Source organism: Marmota flaviventris, chromosome 13 (assembly GCF_047511675.1).
Source record: "Marmota flaviventris isolate mMarFla1 chromosome 13, mMarFla1.hap1, whole genome shotgun sequence".
In the NCBI taxonomy this organism is placed as follows: domain Eukaryota; kingdom Metazoa; phylum Chordata; class Mammalia; order Rodentia; family Sciuridae; genus Marmota; species Marmota flaviventris.
The window spans coordinates 103,474,466-103,495,597 of record NC_092510.1 but is presented as its reverse complement, the minus strand read 5'-3'; the positions used below and the strand labels follow the sequence as shown (position 1 = coordinate 103,495,597).

General features: G+C 59.2%; 2 protein-coding genes across 3 annotated transcripts in view; one reads left to right on the top strand and one right to left on the bottom strand.

The window, feature by feature from the left end:
- Window positions 1-7,825: 7,825 nt before the first annotated feature.
- On the bottom strand, window positions 7,826-8,289 carry LOC114094446 (10 kDa heat shock protein, mitochondrial). Its single transcript, XM_027937622.3, has one exon. The coding sequence runs from the start codon at window positions 8,253-8,255 to the stop codon at window positions 7,947-7,949; it is 309 nt and encodes a 102-aa protein (XP_027793423.1). The 5' UTR covers window positions 8,256-8,289; the 3' UTR covers window positions 7,826-7,946.
- A 2,556-nt stretch (window positions 8,290-10,845) lies between these two features.
- Notch1 (notch receptor 1) overlaps window positions 10,846-21,132 on the top strand; it is a 43,706-nt gene continuing 33,419 nt past the window's right edge. For both annotated transcript variants that reach the window (XM_071601168.1, XM_027941746.2), the window contains exons 1-2: window positions 10,846-11,151; window positions 12,779-12,860. In XM_071601168.1, the coding sequence (XP_071457269.1) occupies window positions 11,091-11,151; window positions 12,779-12,860 (143 nt within the window). In that variant the 5' untranslated portion in view covers window positions 10,846-11,090. The remainder of the gene's footprint in view (window positions 11,152-12,778; window positions 12,861-21,132) is intronic.

Sequence of the window (21,132 nt, the reverse complement as noted above, 5' to 3'; positions counted from 1 at the left end):
CGGTGGGTCCTCAGCTGGAGGAAGGGGCCCACTGTGGGAAGGGGGCTACAAGTCAGAGGCAAGCAGCGATAGAACCCTGGCCTGGCCTCAGTGGCCTGCAAGGAAGGGGTGGACACAGGGTCTGCAGTGATAGGCTTTGGGCCAAGGCCCTTCCCACAGTACAAGATGGCTCAGGTCCCTGGAAGATGGGCGCTGCGTTCAGCCTGGGCCACGCCTGGACACAAAGAGTCTGAACACGGGGCAGAGGATATGGGGAGAAGTGGGTCCCCAGCCAGAGCTCTCTACTTCAAGTGTTGACCACAGCCAGGCCTGGGCCATAGCCCTGCCACCGGGCCAGAGCAGGTACACCCCACACACTGGGAGCCAGAGGCACAGAGCAGAACAGCCCGCTTACTAGGGTAGCCGAGAGCACCCGGGGGTGGGGGAGTCCTGGCTCCAGAGGCTGGAAAAGAGGACCAGACACAAGGCCCAGGAACTGACCAGGATCCATGGGCCTTGGGGTCCTACCCAGGGTTATTGACACAGGTTGCTGTCCTCATGTGCCCCATTCACCCTGACCATGACCACTGCCAGGCCATAGTGGCCTCCATCACAGTGGGTCAAAGGGTGTCTCAAGACACTCAAGAGTCTCATCTTGACTTTGGTTCCATCAGGCTGACCTGTGCCCAGAGCTCCCTGCCCATTCAGAACACAGGCTCTTCCTCTAGGTGACAAGAACCCTGGGCTACAAGGAGTGAGCTCCCCTGTTTCTGGAGGGATGTGGCCGCTGGCAGGTGCAGGATGGAAATGGAAGCTTTTCAGGCCACCCACTTGTGTGGCATCTGTCTGTCCATCCCATACTGTGCCAAGCAAGTGAGACCCATGCAACACTGTCCTCAGCGAGTCCAGAGCCGCGAGGCCAGGGCTTGAATGAAGGCCCTTTCTGTGGCAGGGTTGTGGGCACCGCGACCTTTCTATGTGGCTTGTTTGGATCTTTATAATGGGGAGAGCCATTTTCGTTTGTGTTAAGAACAATTTAACCAGTGAACATGAACACATCTTCCCCCTAAACTGGCCTTGAAGTGCACAAACAAGTTGCTCCCACAGGGGGACATGGAGGATTAAACCTGGGCAGGACAGGCCTGGGCCCCTCTGCTGGCCGAGTGGTCCAGCCCTGGGGTTCCCTGCCTCGGTTTCCCCACTAGGGAGGCTCAGCTGCCCGCTGGGCTGTGGCCAGGAGAGCAAGGCCGCTAGGCTGCTCTCCACCCTCAGCTCCTGGATGGCTGGCCTTCCTGCTGCTTCCACGGCCAACCGCAGGGCCCACGGGGGACGGGCAGGTCCATCCCCTCAGGAGGGCCAGAGGGGGAGTCCTCTCCTGGGCTCTGGTTCCTCAAGTGCTCTGTTCTCCTTTGGAGAGGAGGGCAGGAAGGCCACCTGGGCCGAGCCAGCTGAGGCTGGCTCCCGGAGCCTCCTTTCAGGGGCCTGTCTCTGGGCCTGCTGGGGACCGTGCCTGGTGCAGGCGCCCGCCGGGGCCGATGCCTGAGCTCTTCTACTCCCTCCAAAGAGAAGCTGGTCTGAGGCAGATCGGCTCTTGGGTTAGGGGAGGAAGGGCTTAGAAAAGACCCACCCCAGACAGGCCACCCCTGTGCCTGTGGGCTGCCCTCTTGGCCCTGTTCTGGTCCCTTTAAACAGGAGGAGAGGATCTCATAGAGGAGTGACCACTTGTCCGAGGCCCCCAGCCATGAGCAGGAGCCAGAGCCACTCCAGTTCCTTCAAGCTGGACTGGGCCACAGCGCTGCCCATCCTCGTAGCAGACGACAAGCTGATTCTCAGAGAGGGGTGCCGGGGTACTCCCACCTGCTGGGCCAGGAAACAGTTGCAGGAGGAGTCCGTGTGAACCTGACCGTGGTCCTGGCAGTGGCTGCTGGGCTTCCTCCTCGTTGCTATCTGCCCGTGAGCGGGCCTGTCCCCTCTCTAAAACGGTGCTCTTCCCCTGGGGATCCCATGATTCCAGGCCAAGTGCTGCAGCCCTGACCCCCCAGGGTGGAGCTCAGATCCTGGCAGGGTCCCAGGTAGGTTTTTGGTGACCTTGTCCCTCATCCTTCTGGTCTAACTTCCCGTTGGTGATGATTTCCTGTGGCGTCTGTCTGATCTAGAAGTCGAGGACCCAGGTTCCAACTTTGCCTCTGATAAAGAAGAGCCCTGGCAGGCAACAAAGCAAGCTCGGGGCTGGTGGGCCTGGCCCCAAAGGCTTCCAAGGAGTCTGGTCCATGAGGGCTCCGGAGGGCAGCATTCTCCCTTAGGCTCCTCCGAGGAGCTCAGCCTCCCAAGGCCTCAGCCTCACCATCCCGGCTCCTCCACGGGACCCATGGAACCCGAACCCGCCCTCACTTCCTGTCCACTTTCAAAGCCACCTTGGGGTGTTGTATCCCAACCTGATCCTGTCTGGATTCTTACTCTTCCTTTAGGTAGGGTTGGAACAGTGGGTTCCGACAGAGAAATCTGGACAGGGTTCAGTCCTGCCCTCATGCCCCCTCCCCTGGTCTGCTCCTGCCCGGGCAGCCCCCGGGGCTCTGTGCTTGGGGTTAGAGCTAGCTCAAGGCTCAGTTGGACCTCTGTATCTGGAGCACAGCAGCCCAGGGCCTGGGCGGGCCGTCGCCAGCTTACTGTGGGTGCTCCTGGCGCTCATAGTTTAAGTCACAGTGAGCTGTCCGCTTGCTTCCACCCGAGGAGAGGTCTGAGGGCCTGGCGCCTGAGGCGAGAGGAGTGCTGAGGCAGCTGCCCTGCAGGCTCAGGCCCGCCTTCCCTCCATCCCTGGTAGCCTTGGGCAAAGCCGTACAGTTTGGAGGGTTCCTCATCCTCAGGGGACCCGTTGCCCATGTCAGTTTCCTAACTAACCAACTGTCGAGAACCTGATGGCTTCCCACCACGGAAATGTGAGCTGACTAGGCCGGGAGGCCAGGCCGAAGTCAAGGCCAGGCCATGCCCCTTTGAAGGCTGCGGGGGATGACCACTCCCCTGGTTCCCTGGTTCCTGGGCTTGTGTCCATGTGGCCCTGTCTCCACCTATCTCCTCAGGGTCTTCTCCTCTGGGTTCACATCTCCCTTTCCTGAGGACACCAGACCCTGGATCAGTTGCCTCGCTCATTTTTGCTTAATTACTGGAAAGACCCTACTTCCAAATAAGGTCACACCCACAGATTCCAGGGGAACCTGTCCAACCCATACCATCTTGTGAACAGGGGCAAGTGGCAAACCAGGAAGACCCTCCTGGTAGGAGGAGCACAGCAAAGAGGGAGAGAACCTCCATGATGCATTCCAAGGCTGCCTGGGGCCAGCGGCCAGTGCTCTGGCCTTCGCTCGACAGTGTAAGCTCTTTGGGCCCCATGGTCCATCCCCATGGTAAAGAGAAGGGAGTTGAGGACAGCAGAGGACAGTGTTCATGCCCCAGGTAGGTTTTTGGTGACCTTGTCTGGGGAGCCTTCTCCCCCGTCCTCACCTACTCAGGGAAGTCTGCCTGACCCACTGGATGGTGCTCAGCCCCTTTGCCCCAGACACCTGTGCACGGTCCCCCACATGCAGGCAGACTCCACCAGGAAGGGCCTTGTCTTGCTCACTGGCCCCCAGAGCCAGCTCTGCAGAATCAGCTCCACAGACAAGTGTGGGATCCACAGAAGACCTGCCACCTGCCAGCTGCAGCCAGGGAGGGGCCCAGCACACTGACCATCAGAGACCGATGCACAGATGGATGGAGCTAGCCTGCCCAGGGAAGCTATGCTCAGCAAACTTGGTCAGGTTCCCTGGCCCAACCCTCTGCAGCAGCCCCCAGGGCACTAAAGGGCCTGGGACAGGCCTCTCTCCTGTCTCCCCCACCATCCTCCCAGGCTTCTAGGCTCTGGGGATGGAGCACAGGGGTCTGAACCCACACGCAGACAGCATCTGTTTTGCTTCACTTTCTTCTTGGGAATGAACTCCAAGGCTCATTCTTTAAAAAAATAAAAAATAAAAAATTTTGCTGGGTATTGAACCGGGGGGCCTTTACCACTGAGCTATATCCCTAGACCTTTTTATTATTTTTTTACTTTGAAACAAGGTCTCACTAAGTAGTTGAGGCTGGCTTTGAACTTGTGATCTTCCTGCCTCAGCCTCCTGAGCCTGGTATTACAGGTGTGGTCACCATGCCCATTTGACTTGTGCTGAGGAGCCGACTTTCCGATGACCACACTCAGGACCCCAGTTTTGGGAAAGGAGGACAGACCTTCCCCACCATGAATAAGGGCCCTAGAGATGGCTCAGGTCAGACTCATTGCAGTGGCCCACCTCCCCCACCCATGCCTGAGTGTCACCCAGGCCCAGAGGGACTTAGCAGCTAGGTGGTGGACTAGGAGAACCCCAAACACTCATCCCTCATAGCAAGAGCCTGGCCAATCATCCCCTCTGGCCTCTGCCCTCAGAGGAACCAGCATTCTTTCGATGGGTGGGAATCAAAGAGTGGGAAACTAATAACTCTATGAGGCCGCTGCCCTTCCTCACGGCCACAGACCAAGATCCACAGAAAGCTGGTCAAGGTGGCACTCAGCATGGGGTTGCCTGCCTTGGGCAGGCCAGAAATCTGTGTCCTACGTGTGAGTCTGCCTGGTATCCTGAGCAAGATGCGACCCTGGCCCTGGGGTTCCCTTGTGCCCTGATTGGGCTGGTCCCTTCTGGGCCCCCACCAAGCCACAGGGAGCCCCTGGGAACCTCTTGAGCTCGGCATTACTGCTCCAAATGAGTCCCTGAGCTCCCTGTAATCCATCATGGCCTGCCGGCTTCTCCATCACCGGAAGGAATCCAACCTTCCTCCGACCCCAGGGGCAGTCTGTTGATTTATGCTGTGCCACAGGGTCTTAAGTGGCTGCAGCAACCCTTGGAGATGGCAGGGTGGGGTGGGGGTGCCCAGACAGCCTCTCTCCTGGCTGGGGAAGCACCCTCCCAGCCACAGGAAAGCCTCGGACTTTCCTTCTGATTTTAGAGAATTATTGTATCAAATGTTTACCAGGGAAATGTTGATTGTGACAAGGAGCCCCCAGGGCCAAGAGAAAGAGGAGAGCGGATGGGAAGCCGGTCCAGGACCCAGAAATGCCAAGCGCTTGCACATTCAACTGGCATTTGCCACCAAGGTGCCGTTCCTGTTTCAACGGCCCGAGCACGTCTCTGACTAACCCAACGTTCCCACGCCCACCCTCAGCAGTGCCTCTGGTTTTTGGCAAATTTTTTTTCCTTAGCTGTCAAGGCAAAAAATATAGAAGAATTCTGGTCTTACTTAAGGGTTGTTGGGGGGTTTTCCCTTCCCCTGGGGACCCGAAAATAGCTCACAGATGTGCCGTACCTGCTAATGTTTGTGCTCGGCATTACTGCTCCAGAATGAGTCCCTGAGCTCCCTGTAACCCAAACCCCATTTTGTTTTTAAGAGGGGGCTGCCAGGGGGAGTGTGGGGGAGGACGGAAGCTCTAAACATGTCTAAATGTGTCTGGAGCAAATTCCAGGAAACCCAGGCCTCCTGAGAACCCAGTGTCTAGGACTGGGGCTCCCGCAGGAGGGATGGAAAGGTCTGATAAGCCCGAGCTCCGTGTGGAGGCTGCTGGGACCCAGGACTTGTCTCGGGAGCCACCTTCGTCCCTGTCCCCAGAAAAACAAAAATGAACTTTCTAAAAAGGGAGTTCTCCAGCTATTTTTACCCCTGAAAAGGAAGACAGGGAAGGAAGGGAGGAGGAAGAGAGAAAGAGAGGAGGGGGGGAAGAAAGAAAAGGGAAGGAAGAGAGGAGGGGAGGAGGAAGTGGGGGAAGGATCTGTCTCTCCCAGTGACTCAGCCTTGGAGGCCAAGTTGGTGCGGAGATCAGGGGCGGGGCTTCAGAGTTTCGTCCCCTGGGGCCTTTTCTTTTTGGAGAAAGTTCTGAGCTGTAACAGGCAAGGGGCCAGGCCGGGTGGAAGCTCCTCTTCCCTCAGGCTCTGCAGGGGTCCTTAGGCCCCCAGCTGCTCAGGATCCTGGGGGTCTGGTGCACGGGGGTATAGGCAGAACCTAGGCTTGGCTGGGCTTCGCATCCTGCTCATAGCCTGTGTCCCCCGCACAGGACAGGCATGGAGACAGCTTCCCTGTGAGCCCAGCTCCCGTCTGAAGGCCTCTGAATTTAGCCTCCCAGTGCCCACCCTGCCTATTCCTCTCCCAAGGAGCTCCTTGGTTTGGGCAGGCCTTGGGTAGGCAGGACACCTGGGGTCTACATCCTGTCACTGCCTGACTTTGCAATGACCCAAGAAGTAGCAGGCATAGGCCAGTGACCCCAGGCCCAGCTCAGCCCAGGCTCTGCAGGCAGCTGAGGGGTACTGGGGGCCTGGGAAAGTCCAGTGAGGCCTCCTTCTCTGGACCACCTGCTATCTCTTGTGTCCAAAGTTAGGGCAGGTGGATCTGAGCCCTGAGACACCAGGAACGGACTGGCCAGTGGCCTCCACCTGAGCCCACACTACACTCCCGCCGGTGGCCCACCTCTAGAATGTCAACAGCCTCCCATGGCCAGTTCTGCAGCCTCAGGGCCCACACCAGCTGGGGCCTCAACAGCTTACCTGTTCTGGATCTGGGTGCCTATCTGGGGACTTGCCCGGGCAGCTCACTCCTGGGCCTCTATGTGGAAGGGAGCAGCAGGGCTGTGTCTGGGATACTGTCCCTTCTGGGCAGCAGGGACTCCAAGTTGTGACTGCTGGGGCCCTGAGTAGACAAGGCCATGGGTACAGTCCTGGCCATACCTGTTCTTGTAGCTGGGCCCTGGGAGGGCGCCGGGCCACAGCCCAAGAGCTGACGGAGGTAACACCCCAGTGGCCTCCTTGGGAAGCCCTGTGACTACACAAGAGGCCCAAGCCTGCTGATGCTCTGAGCCTACTCCCTTCATCATGCATCTGGCATAGTTCAGCAAACCATCCAAGCATTTGTGTCCAGGTGCCAGGGCCCAGCAGGGACAAAGCTGGCCCCAGAGGCCCCAAAAACACAGGTCACTATGTGGTCAGGATTGGGAGCAAGAGACCCAGGGGCTCTAGGATGGCCTCCATAGGACAGGAAGGCTGAGATGTAACTTTAACACAGCCCAAGTATCGAGCACAGGCCGCTGGGGGTGTACAGCTGGTCTACCACATCTGGAAAGATGCTCAAACCTCTGGGAAACGTTCAAAGAGGTGTTGAAGTAGAAGAGGCAGGCAGGAATTCCCATGTCACTCAACAGAAGGGAAAACTGAGGCCCAGGGCAGGGCAGGATTCACAGGCACCAGTCAGTCAGTGGCCTAGACTTGGAGTCCAGTGCTTGGGCTCATCAGCTGGCGGACAAGTCTGGGCCCAGGCTTGTCCATGGTGGACACGGAGGTTGAGCAGCAGGTGCCCTCAAGGATGGGTGTTTTCTGGGTTTTTAGGGGCAAGTTCAGTAAGCAACTCAGACATTTTAAAAATCAGTTTCAAAAGGTGGGGGTCCCCTTCTTGGTGGTCTGGAATGTTCTTACAGCTGCTCCCTTGGCACCCTGACTCAGCCCAGCCTCTGAGCTCTTGCCCCTCCCCTCCAGGTTCAGTTCCTGAGCCTCTCTAACCAGGCACCACCAAGCAGAGGCTCCCCGTGCCCTGTGTCCTGGCCAGAATTGGCCCAGTCTCCTCAAGACATCTCTGAGCCTCAACTTCCCTCCCAAACACGGGAGCATCGGGCTACCTGTCCCTAGTGCTCCAAGTTCAGTACTTGCAGGAGAGAAAAGGACCCCCAGTCCCCGGCTGGGAGGCCCAGCCCTGCTGCCCCTGAAAAACTCCTGTGGAGCTTTATTTTGTTGTTGTTGTTGTTGTTGTTATTAGATTATCATCAGTTTATTATAAAAGACACATGGAAATTATTTACATGATGAAAGATCTCAGAACTTCAGTGGAATGGGCAGCTTCATAGGATGCCATTTCAACAGTGATTTGTTTCAGTCTACATACTTTCCAAGAATGTCACCATCTCTAAATAAGAAATAATCCTTGTCATCTAGAACTACTTTGGTGCCTCCATACTCTGGGAGAAGAACTTTATCTCCAACTTTCACACTAACTGGCTGAATCTCTCCACCCTTTCCTTTAGAGCCTGATCCCACAGCTACTACTGTTGCTTGCAATACTTTTCCTTGAGATTTTTCTGGAAGCATAATGCCTCCTTTGGTTACAGTTTCGGCTGCACTCCTTTCGACCAATACTCGGTCAAAAAGTGGAAGAAACTTTCTAAATGCTTGTCCAGCCATGACTTGTGCCGCCGCAGCTCGGACTCTGCTCTCGTGCCGCTGCCCTAAAGAGACCCGCAGTCCTGCCCTCAGACCACGTGAAAAGCTCCTGTGGAGCTTTAGACATGCTGACAGCTCCCCACCAACCAAGCCAATGATGACTCCCCTCCCCAGGAAATCAAGTCCCTCTGACACTGGAGCTAGTCATAGATTGTTTTGAGGTCATGTGGGGGGTTATAATAACACTCCAGGTTCTTCTGCCACATAAGCACCTGGGGCTGGGTACACAGCAAGCACTCCATAAATGTTTCTGGGCACTAACCTGACATTTGGCATGGAAGCTACATATGGGCTCTGGAAAGTAACAGCAGTACCCAGCAAGATCCACCCCCTCCCCACCTGTCAACCGTGCCCCCAGATCTCTGGAGGGGAGAGAGCAGGACTGACCAATTCAATCACCCTGGGGTGCAGGGCCCAAGCTACCACTTGAACCTTAGAGAAGGGCCTTGGGGCCATCAGAACACACCCCTGGTTAGTCAGAGCCCTTGCCTTTCCCCATCCTCCAAGTCCCTGGCCCTGGACAACGAGGCCTGAGCTCTCCAGCCTGATTTGTGAATGCAAGAGCTGCTACCCCCTCATCAAGGGCCCATCCTCTTCCCAGGCCAAAGGGAGGGAAGGCCACCCCTGCCTAGTTCTTATCCTCTCCTCAGCCCCAGCTGTCCGTGGAGTGCCCAGATGAGGTGCTGCTGGAGCTGGGAGGCTGGTGCACTGACCTGTGCTTCCCTCTTGCCTGGCAGTGACCTGTGTGTAATTGTCCTAGTGTGTCCAGTCTCTGGGGGTCTGAGGTGGTGACCATCAGAGTGGGCCACTATCTTCCTGCTAGTAGACGATGGGGCCCAGAGAGTGGAGGTCCTGAAGGCACCCTGTGGTGGACTGCAGGCCCAGGGCTCCCTGCCCCCATCCTTCCAGAAAGCTGAGCACCGACCCCCAAGCCAGAGCTGGTTAGCAAAATTTTTGGCTTGAGGCCCCCATGCAGGGTTCCATGCAACACACAGGCAGTGCCATCTCGAGGAGCCTGAGGCCTTCTATTCCTGCCCCAGGAGAGGAGAGGACAGGGCTCAGAGTCTCTGAGCCTGTGAACTGTGCAGCCTGCCAGCCCTTCCTTCTATGGAAACTGCTCCTCTGGGCTGCTGGCTTGGTCTGTTATATAAACATCTCTGGTGCCTCCAGGCGCCTCCTCTCCGGGGTACTGACCCCAAGCTGCTACCCAGGCTCAGAGAAGGGAGGTGGCTTTTGGAGAGAGGGGAGGGGGCTTCCAGCAGCAACTGGCCAAGGCCTGGACAGGCCCCCTGCATCGGCCAATCAGAGCACACACCACTCTTTGGTACAGGTGTGCTAGGAGGGCAGGTGTGGGTTGGTGTGAAATCTGTTTAACTCTCTGTGCCTCCCTGGATAAGGGCAGGCTCCACCAGATTCTGGACTTCTGTCAGCCTTTAAGGTGCCCCTCAGACATGGGCCTTGCTTCAGAAGGGTCCCAGCTCATGGGGCTGGATAGTCATCAGCTTTGCACTCACCACCCAGTGTTGGGATGGGGAGCCCTGTCTGTCCCAGCTCCAGTGAACTTTGGCTGTACAGCGACTATGGCAGACATTTTGAAAGCCCAATGCTTAATTGGGTTTGGCACAGGATGCCCAAGACTGGCATCTCTGTGGAGAAATAAATCATCCGAAAAGAGCACGTGGGAGAGGCTGAGTCGTTGCTTACACCGGGTTTGGGTTTGTCCCACCCAGGCACTTTCCGGGGCCATTTTAGGTAGGCGGCGTCCGGGAGGCAGGGTAGGTAGGACATTGACCAAAGTGCATCTAGACATGGGTCCCTGCTGGGGGAGCAGCTGTACAATCTGGCGAGGCACTGGTCGTGGGCTATTCACTTCGGGCGCCCTAAGCTGCCTCTAAGGAGACCGGGCGCAGCCACCATCTCTCAGGGTCAAGTGCTCCGGAAGTCACAGCTAGGGGTTACTGGCCTCGATCCTCCACAAGCTTAAAGCCGCGGCCACCGGGCTCCCGGGAGTGGAGCCCCTGGGCCAGGGACACACTCATGGCTGTTCTGGGGATGACTTCTACACCCAGCCTTGGATTCCCCAAAACGTGATCTCGGCTTCTCCCTCCTATGTCCCGGGACCTAGCACCCTGCTGGACACAGTTCGTAAAGCTACGTCTTTCTCACTCTACCCGATCCTCTATTGAGATGCAAATTGTCGCCAAATGTCGCCAAGAGTGGCGACACCTCAGCCGGATCCTTCCGCAGCCTCAGCTCAAACTTTTGGCTTCTGAAAACTTTCGAACAAGAAATAGTCCCCAGGCGCCTGTTCCTGACCCCTTCCGCACCTCCATGGCTCCTAACCCCTGAGGGCCGGGGTCCTGAAACTAAGCCCAGTGGAGAATCCGAAGGGCCGTCAGGGACACTGGGAAGGACACCAACGACGCGGGGGTTTGGGGTGCGGAGGGATCGGGGGCGGGGCGGGCCGCGGAGGCGGGGCGGGGCGGGGCGGGGTCGGAGCAGCGGGGGCGGAGCGCTCAGCAGTTCTGCGCCTCACTAGTGCCTCGGCCGCTGGAGGGAGCAAAGGGGCGCCGGGCGCGCGTCGCGGGGCGCGGGCGCGAGCGCAGTGAAGGAACGAGCCGGGGTGCGGAGCCCCGCCGGAGAGACCTCTAGAGCCCAGCCACGCCCGCCAGCCAAGAAAGAGGGCAGTAGTGGGAGACCGCCTGCGGGACTGTCCAGCGCGCGCGTGTGCATCCGAACCCCGCCGGCCCAGCTCAGGAGGCCTCTGCCCCGGCAGCGGGCAGCGGGCCGGCAGGCATGCCGCCGCTCCTGGCGCCCCTGCTCTGCTTGGCGCTGCTGCCCGCACTCGCCGCAAGAGGTAGGCACCCGCCCACCCGCGAGCCAGCAACTTCCCGCGCCCTTCGGAAACTTTGGCAGAGTCCCGTGTGCGCCCCGGGTGGCTGGGAGTGGGGAGCGGACGGCCTGAGGCAAGGGAGTTGGAGTCCTGCGGGGGAGGACCGACCCTCCTCCCCGGTTCTTTTTCGGGCGGACTCGCGTCGTCCGCGCCTGGAGCCGCGCTCAAAGCCGGCTTTGAAGCCCGGCGTGGGGTTCTGGAGGCCTCACCCTGGCTAGCCCTTCAGCAGCCTCGCGTGGGGCTCGCCGCGGGGGCGGGCGGGCGGGCTGCCTACTACTTTTCGATTTGAATCGAGTAGGTTTTGGTTTCCTGTTGCTTCTTGGGGCCATTTATTTTCTTTCTTCTCCGCGTCCGGCCCGCTCCAGGGGCGGATGTCGGGGCGCGCAGTGTGGGGTCCTGGGCTCTGCGCTCGCTCGCTCTGACCCGCGCGGGGCGCTAGGCGGGTGGGGAGCGGCGGACGGCTGTGTCCCCAGCTCCTGGTGGCCTTGTCCCCGGTCTTCCCCACCGCCAGATTGCGGTCCCCCTCCCCGCTCAGACAGTTTGAGGGAGGGGCGTGTGCGAAGGGCCGCGTCAGGTGGACTGACTTGGACCTTCCCTTTGCTGAGCTGAAGTTTGGAAGTTTGAGGGGACAGAGTGGTACGTGGGAAGGGGGCAGTTATTTCTCTGCCACTCTCACAGGGAGGGGTCCCCGGGAGCTAATGGTGATTGATTTCACTCTTTCCCAAGAAGTCGGAGGGGGGAATAGTGTGTCCTCTTCCAGAAAGTAGGGTTCCACGACGTGACTCCCCTTTACTGCCCCAACACAGGGCCTTAATTTCTGCAGCCCATAAGCCGGGGAGGGAGGGGCTTGATTAATGATCCCTTCCTAAGAGGGGTCGAATTCCTTCCAAATAGGGGCTCTTCATCCCTCTCGGTGGGTTTGGGGGCCGCCCCTAGGAGCAGGTATTGGGTGTCCTGGGAGGCGGGGCAGGTCCCCGGGTGTAGCCCGGTGCCCCAGGAGGCGGCCCTGGCGCGACAATGCGCCGCTCTGATTCCCGGCCCGCGCTTTGTTGGCGGGCGGGGCAGCGAGCTCCGCAGCTGTCGCATTTTCCCACGAGCGGGGAGCTGAGTGTGTCCACCCCCCTCCGGCGGCCTCCTTGCAGATTGCAGTTTGAACAGCGACAATCCCGGTGGCTGACTGGGGTCCCAGAGAGCCTCTGCCAGGCTCTCCAGTGAACACACACACACACACACACACACACACACACACCTCCCACCCTGAAGCATTGCAAAGTTTGGGAGAATGGCCCCAGTCATCTCAGTATTTTCCATTGCTGTCCAGACCGTTTCTCCCCCTTGCCAGTGTGACCTGTTCACCTGCTACCTAGCCAGCCTGCTCCCCACACTCACTCCCATTTTTGACCACAACACTCTGTCCAGAATGTTGAAGCCCCCTGGGTTTCATAAGGGGCTTTCCTGTGATGCTAGCCCCAGCAACCCCATGACACAGCAGTGTCTGAGGGTCTGTGGCTGGTGGTGGATCCCATTCCCAGGGTAAAAGGGTGGGCCTGCCCCCAGAAGCCCACTGACCTCTCCCCTGCCTCTCCCCCAGGTCTGAGGTGCTCCCAGCCAGGGGGAGCCTGCCTGAACGGCGGCAGGTGCCAAGTGGTCAACAGCACCGAGGAGACCTGTGTGTGAGTATCGTCCTGCGGGACCTGTTGCTTTTGTCAGGAGCAGAGCCCCTGCCTTCTGGGGACAGAACACTGGGCCATTGTCTTCTGGAGACAGCCCAGAGGCTGGGCACGGTCACGTGCCAACTTTTATTGGACAAAGTCTGGCAATTACTTAATCACCAGCAATTATGCCGCATAGAGCTGCTTTGGCTGCCGGAGTTGACGAGCTCCCTGGGCCACCTTGGGCTGCTGAGGCACGAGTAGGGAATCCCCAGCACCCCATTTCTTCTAAAAGTCCCCAAGAAACGGAAACTTGGGGCGAACCTGGAGCAGTTGCAGAGGGCCAGCCCCCACCACCCTGTCGACTGGTAGCGTCTTTGCTGGGCAGGGGACGCTTTCTCTGGGCAGGTGAGCCACTCTGCAGGAAATTGACGGTTTCAAAGCAAAACCTGCCTTTGGGCTTGGGGTGAGGTGGAGAAGTTGGAATCCCTCTGTGGGTGCCATCTGCCTGGGTTGTGGGGTTTGAGGTCTCAGGGTCTGGTTTCTGTCCTGGCCCCTGCAAACTCCACCTTCCTGATTATGGCCCTTTCCCAAGTCCTCAGCTGTAAGATGGGCATGTCTCAGGGCCAGGGGGTCGTCTGTAGTGGCCTGGGAAGTCCTGTGGGGACCCGCTGCCTGCCTGGCTGCTTACGAGCACCAGCCGTCCTCAGGAAGTTTCTCTGCTGTGGCTGCTGCCCTTCAACTTGACGAGAATAATGAGGAGGTACCCAGGCTGAGGCCTCCCCTCCCCTGGAGGCTGCAGGCGAGAAATGGCTCCAGCCGGCCGTGCACCCTCATTCCAACTGCTGGAGGCCGATCGCCTTGGCAACACCAGAGCCCCTGCCTCCACCGCCCAGCCTGTGTGCAGCAGCCCCCACCCCTGCGCCTGCCTCCCCAACTGAAGCCAATTAGGCAGGTCTGTGAGCAGTTTATTGGACAAAGCCGATTGTGTCTTTGTCGGGCGCTAATGAATGCACACCACTTTTTTTTTTTGCTTTTTTTGGGGCCCCTTTCTCCCCCTGTGGAAGCCTCATGGACGCTTGATGCCCTAAATCTTGTTTCCTTCCATTCAGCGGCGACAGCTGGGATTCAGTGGAAGGGCAGTGGCTATTGTTGGGAGGCGGATTAATGCCGTGTGATTAATTATGCGTGGCTTCCCAGAACGCACAAACCCCTTCCCGCCACCTCCTCTGCCTGCCTCACAGCCTGTGCAGGGAACGAGGGCCACTGTGCTGGGGAAGGAGGGGTGGTCCCTTTTTGGCGCCACCAAGGGATGGCATGGCCTGGCCCGGAGAGCACAGAGGCTGGGGTCCCCACATGCTGCCCTGGCCAAAGGGGCTATGCCTTGAAGTGCAGACTGCTATGGCCCCTGAGTACCCTGCTGCCTGGCATGTGGGCTAAGACCCTTCAAGCCAACTCAGCCATGGGGCCGTGGGCTCTCTCCCATTCCTAATCTGGGGAAGTTGTCTGAAAGGCCCCTCATGACCCAAGCTGGCCATTGGCAAGGGTTTGGTGCCTGGTCTCGCTTCTTCCACTGGGGCCCAGTGGTCCTTCCTTCTTGGCAAAAGGAAGCCTGCCTCAGTTTGGCCTGGCACTTGGCCGAGCTCTGCCCACAGAGGTCCCATTGTGCACACCCCACAGATCCCATTAGATGGGATGGAAGTGCTGGCCTCTGTAGCAGAGTTGGAGGCCAGGGCCATGGAGAAGTGCAGGTCTGAGACTCACACTGCAGTTGGGGGCATCGGGGCCACTCCAGAGGGGTGCAGCTCCCTCTCTGGGCTTGGACACATGAGAGCCCCCACAGTCCTGTTGGCCTGTGCATACAGGCTTCCTCTCTGGAGCATCCTGGCTCTGTAACACCCAGTTGCAACCCTTGTGAAATTCTTGGCTTTGGGTGTCACCTACTCTTAGGAGGATCTGGAAAATGAGGAGTCGAAGCTGCCGTGGTAATACCTGGTGAATCATCTTTTTCCACCCAGGAAAAGGAACCTTCCTCAGACATAGCTGCTTGGGGTTGCAGGACTCAGGGCTGGAAAAGTGGATTCCCTTGGTACCAGATGCTTTCCCAAAAGGTCCTAGTGTCACAGAGGCCTGGTCTTCCAGTGGCCATGGGCTGTACATTCTGTGGGTGGGGCACAGTCTCTGGGCACCTGCTCTGTGTGGTATCCCTGGTATCTGCAGTGGGGAGATTGGTGGCCCTTTGGGCAGGTGCAGGGCTCACTGTGCCCTTGGCCCCTCCAGCCTGCTTGCCAGCCGCATGACTGTTGAGAGGGGTGCTGGGGTGGGCACTTCCTTCTTTTGTGTGATGGGGGGTGAACTTGCTGGAGAGACCCTTTTTCGCTTAGGTGAGCATGCATTCATTGGCCAAGGATTACTGTGTTGCCTGGCCTGGGCAGGGGTCAGAGGCACAGGGGAGGTTAAGATACTGTCTTGCCTGCACCCAAGTCAGAGTTTTATGGAGATGTCTTCCAGGTGGTCACAGAAGTGCTGGGAAGGGTGGCTGGTGGCTGGTGGCTGGTAGGGGCCTTAGCTTTGGACCCACCCTGCATTTGAGTTCTGCAGCCCACTTGCTCCATGACCTTGGGTCATCAGGTGGCCTGAGCCTCAGTTTCCCTACCTTTAAATCAGGATTGATACGCAGTTGATGTCTTGGTGCTGTAGGCGCCCCGCGAGTCTGTTTCCCCCGCCCTCTCCGTGTGAGCTGACGGGCTGTGCCGAGGCCTCCTTCTGGACAGTGGGTTGACTAATGAGTTACTTCAGAGTTCTGAAGAGTGCTGGGTGGTGGGTGTGGTCTGGGGCCCCGTGTGGGGAGGAGCTTGGTGATTCTAAGGGTTACGTTCCCTGATGGCTCCAGCGGGCAGCCCTCGGTGCTTCCTTCCAGAGGTGCCTTTGACTGCCTGCTTCCTGGGTGGCAGGGACAGGGCAGGTGCATCCCAGCCCCTGCAGAGTTGGCTTTTCAGCTGGGGACAGGAGAGGCAACCAGCATGTGCAGGTGATGTGTAGGGGGTGCCCCGAGGTGCCCCCAGCAGCCCCATGATGCCCTCCACATCAGGCCAGGGAGTCAGGATGAGGCCCAAAGAAGCTGATGCTGGGCCCGCGTGACAGGCCCCTGCAGGTCCTGGGGGCCTTCCCTGCCCCGCTGGCCGCCTGCTCCTCTGGAGGAAGCAGGGCTGGGGGTGTGACTTCCCTTTAAGAGAGGGACAGGGCCACAAAGGAAGTGACTGGGGCCAGGGAGGGACTGAATGGAACCTTGTTCTAGGCGTCTCTGTCACCTGGGTTGCTGTTGTTCCACTGAGTCACCTGTGGTTCTGGGAGGCGGGTTCCTTCCAGTCCTACCTCAGGGACAAGAGCAGAGACAGTCAAGGCCCTCCTGTCTGCCACCTGGTCTTCAGGGTTTAGAGAAGCCACCTCACGTGGTGTCACTGGCCAGCTGTGGAACCGTGGGGAGACACCAGGGGCTGGCCAGGACAGGGGCTGGCCTTGTGAGGAAGGTGGGTCTGGGGGTGGCCAGCCAGGAGCAGCAGCCAGCACTTTTTCCATTGAACAGAGCGCAGGAGAACTGTGACCTCAGCAGGAAGAGGGTGGGGCGGGTGGGAAGTGTCTCAGGGCGCTGAGCCCTCTATGCCTAGGGGCATGGAGTCCAGGGCTGTGACCCCAGAGCTGGGGTGGCAGTGGAAGGGTCTTACAGGGTGCCATGGCCAGGTCACACAAAGCTCCTGTGAGCCAGGACTGGCTTCGGTCCCCATGGGGGGCCTGTGGATGGCCAGGCCCACTGGGCAGCTCCAGGATGGGCTGAGGGGTTGTGCTACCCTGGTGTGTTGAGGGGACCTTTCCCGTCCCATGTTGTGCTATAAATAGTGGAGGATGTGGCTTTGCAGGTCGACTGAGCTGGCCTCAGAACATTCGGTGAAGGCTCCACGCTTTCATCTAGCCTCCTGACCTGCGGCACGTGTGGCGTGGTCACCCCCTGGGGCTGGCCTAGGTCTGTCTCATCCCCATCACAGGTGGGGAACTGAGGCTGAGGTCAAGTGGCTGGACGCAGGGCCGGGGCACGGTCAGCTTGTGCCAGGTCCTTGTGCAGGTGCGTCCAGAGCCTCCTGGACCTGTGCCGGAGACTGAACAAGAAGCATCACCAGCTGTAACAAGCCGCTGGCTCTGGGGCATCCTTCTTTCCCAGGTGGGACCCTCTGGTGGGCATGCCCTGCACCGGCCACCTGGCTGGCTCTGGTCAGTTTTGCCCCTCAGCTCGAGTCTCCTCTCTGGGCCCTGATTTCCCCCACTGACCTGAGCTGTGTCCTGGTGTCCTGGGACAGCCTGTGGGTGTGAGGGTACTGGCAGTGGCCAGGAGTCAGGCTGGACCGTGCAGCAAGGCAGGGTGTGCCAGGCTGGGCTGCTCTGGGCTCCCGCTTGGTGCTCAACCCCCAGCTTCCAGGCTGGGGTCACCTTTGCTGGGGAGGGCAGAGCTGGGGAATGCCTGGCCTGGGTGTACGGGACCAAGTGGAAGGCAGTGGGATGCCCCTTTCAGGTGGCCTTGCCGCCCCCAGCCCTGCTTTTAAAATCCCATGGGGGCTGGGGCTGATCTGGGGGTTGGGGCTTGGGGGAGGTGAATCATACATATTGTAAAGTTGCCATTTAACCATCAGAAGTGCAGAATTCAGTGGCATTTAGTATGTTCCCAAGTTTGTACAACCATCACTATTGTCTAGTGCCAGAACTTATTTTTTGGGGTATGAGAACTGAACCCAGGGGTGCTCTACCACTGAGCTGCATACCTAGCCCTTTTTATTTTTTTATTTTGGGACAGGGTCTCACAAAGTTGCTGACTCCCTGTCCTTCTGCCTCAGCCTCTGAGTTGCTGGGATTATGGCGTGCACCACCGTGCCCAGCAAGTCCCAGAACTTTTTTATCATCCAAAGGCGGTCACTCCTCAGGCCCACCTGCACCCTGGCCTGGGCGGGCGTGCCTGGTGTTTCCCTGAGTCCACGTGTTCCTGGACTGTCTGGCTCCTTGCTGAGCACCTTGCTGTGGCGCCCTCAGAGTTTCATTCTCCAGGACTGGGGTAACTGCCCAAGACCACGGGGCATTGGTCAGAGGCAGGCATAAGCATGAATGTCCTCGTGCAGTCAGCTGACACGGTCCAGAGGAGGAGGTGGTGTGGCTGGCTGGTGTCCAGGATGGCTTCCTGGGAGAACTGCTCTCATCTCTGGGCCTGTGAGGCCACCTGCAGACAGGCGGCCATCAGGGTGGTCAGTCAGTGAGAGTGGCCTGGTGTGCCACACCTCTGCCTTGCTCAGGGCCCACCATGGCCCACATCTGTCCACCTCAGCTCCTGCCAGTCACCAAACCTTTCTACCTCTCTTAGCCCAAGGAGGAGCCAATGGGAATCAGGATGAAGCAGGAAGAGAGTTTTTACTGAGTGCTTACTATGGGCCTGACCTTGGGGTTCAGATGGCCAAGGCACTCACAGGCCCTGATGGGCAGGAAGGAGCCATGTGTCTTAAGAGTCAGGCTTCAGGAGGACAGGTCAGGTCCTGGGAGGACACCTAAGGTCAGCTGGGGAGTGCCTTGCTGTGGCCTCGGGGTGAGTCCACCATGGAGCAGCATCTAGACAGACTGGCACAGGGCAGCAGCCGAGGAGCACCAGGCAGAAGGGACAGCGGGTGCTGGGCAGCAGTGCTGTAGGCTTTGAATATGTCCAGGGGCACCTGGGCTCCTGCCTGCCCTGTCGCCTGCTCCCGGGTCTTCCCCTGCCCGGCCTGGGAGCTGTGGGGCTGGCACTCAGGGACAGCTTGGAGCCACCAGCTGCGCATGGTGAGGACGCCTGGCCCGTGTGGCTGGGCTTCAGACACCCCAGCACCCAGCGCCTGGCCCTCCCTGTCTGCACTCGGTGACCTGAATTGCCCTTGGGGCTCTGGGAAGCACCATGTCCCCTGTGGGACAGCCCTCCCCCAGCAGGACAGTCCTGGTGGTCCCCAGTGGCCGTTACAAGGCGGGTAGAGGGACCTGGCGTTTTGCTTTCTTCGTGCCTCTGAGGCCTGGGGTGTTCTGGGAATAGAAGCCGCCCGAGTTTTACCCCAGCAGTCCTTGTTTACTGTAGCCCCCAACAGATGCTGCTCCCAGGATGGAAGCCTCTGGAGAGGTGTCCCCCCTCCCCACAAATGCCCCCTCTTCTTCCCTGTGCTCGGGGGTGTAGGGACTGGGCCTTCCTGCCCTGGAGCGGGTTAGCTGGGATGACCATCACCCTCTGCCTCCGTCTCAGGTGCTCGGTGGCTTTCTGTCAGGTCTGTGATTCCCTGGAAGGAGTGTGTGGGTCCTGGTTTCAAGTGGGCCTTGGTGGGGGAGGCAGGGTCTGTGCTGGGGAGGCCGGACCTCCACACCCACACCTGTGGTGCCAAATTCACCAAGTCGACGCCTCAGCCTGGGGCATGTCGGGATGAGGTCAGGCCGGGTGCTGCCTGGACCTTCCACCACTGAAAGCTGGCTCTACCAAGATAGGATGGCCACTGACCAGAGAAGCCTTCCTTGGCCTTGGTCACTCACCTGGCCTCATCTGCCAGGTGGGCACTGTTTTCAGCAGGGAGAGGGCAGACCAGACCCTGGGCATTGAGATTCTACTGCCGCAGCAGGCCACTTTAGGGTTAGGGCTGCCTGCAGCTCCCCCTTGTGCCCCTTGGGTGGACAGGAGAGTCACCACCAGGCTGTACCCCATGGGTGGACAGGAGAGTCACCACAAGGTTTCCCAGCTTTCCCTGTTACCAGCCTGGGTGTTAGTTGTGTGTCTGTAGTGCTTGAAGGGGAGTCCTTCTGAATGGGGTCAGCGGCCCCCATCATCTATGGACCCTGCTGACTGCTGAACAGACACCCCACAGCAGTGCCAAAGCCTGGGGACACTGCCTGCCCGAGGCCCGTCCACCTGGTGTGAACACGATGACCCTGGGAGACGGGTTGAGATTTGAGAGGTGAACACCCCACTCAAGAGCATGGAGCTGCATGGGGACAGGTGGCCAGAGGGTGGGGGAGACTCGACTGCAACCCCTAGAATGAGGCTTTGGAACTGAGGGGGCGGCTGGTTCCTGGCCTCTGGCTTCTTTGCCCGGGACAGTTCTAGGTGAGTCACAGCCCAGACATTAGGACCTACCCGGGGAGCTGCCCCAGCAAGAGACCGGCCCTACCTGGGAAACGTTCACACTTGGTCAAGCCCAGGGGCACAGGCGTGAGCGTGGTCCCATTCCCTGCCCAGGTGTCCCTGTGGCCCCAGGGTCACTTGGAGATACTTTTGAGAAGGGAGGAGCTTCCTCCCTTCTGGCTTAGAGCATCCTGGCTCTAGACCTTTTGTCCACAGACCAGGCCTGGCCAGGTGACATGGGGAGCAGCTGAATCTCTGTCCCTGTCCTCTCCGAGGCTGCCTGGCTGGGGAGGAAGGTGGGTGGCCGGGGCTGGAAAGATCTGTCCAGGGCTGAACTACCGGGACTGCTCCGTGGGCTGGGGACCTGCCTCCCACCATTTCCTCTCAGTTTCGGTTGTTGGTGAGCGGAAACAACACGGTTACTGGAAGTGAGAGGCTGGGGGAGAAGCCAGGGCTTCGATGTGTTTTTCCCTGAAGCTTCTCTGTAAGAGGAGCTTACATCATCATCCAGGGGGAAGAGAGCGTCTTCATCCTCCAGGGGGAGGCTGAGCCCCGGCATCGTATGGACTGTGCCATGCTTCTGCCCCGGGCCTCCGTCTCCCTGGCCTTAGGCAGAGTGAGTGCTGGGTATGTCCAGCTCCTGGGATGTCCCCACAGGTTGGTGGTCCCCTCCCTGACATCCCCCTCTAGGAGCCTCATGGGGTAGCCTCAGACTTGGCTGACTGGAGAGCCAGACGGCAGAGGCCATGGGCTGTGCGTTCCAGCATCCGTGAGGTGGCGGGGGCCAGACCAGGTGGCACCCTCCCTTGCAGCTCTAGGGTCTGGTGCAGCAGCTGTCGGTAGTCTGTCCACCGGGGCTGGGCAGTTGAGTGTGGCAGCCCCAGGGCAGGTGGGCAGCTACAGATTTCTTCTAGCCCGCAGGGCCTACAGTCCAGGCTGGGGCCCCACTGGACTTAGGCTTCAAGCCAGACATGCCCCATTCTATCGCCTGTTCTGGTCAGGCCGGGATGGTGCCTGGTCAGCAGCCTAGGCCGGGGAGTCTGCATCCTCCCCTACAGATGCCTGCTGGCTCTGAACGGGCCTTCCTCCCCAGGAGGTGGGAGTCCCCAGTGAGGCCACAGGGGAGGT

Coding starts and splice junctions, on each gene's coding strand:
- LOC114094446 (XM_027937622.3), bottom strand. CDS start 8,255: ATGGCTGGACAAGCATTTAGAAAGTTTCTTCCACTTTTTGACCGAGTA.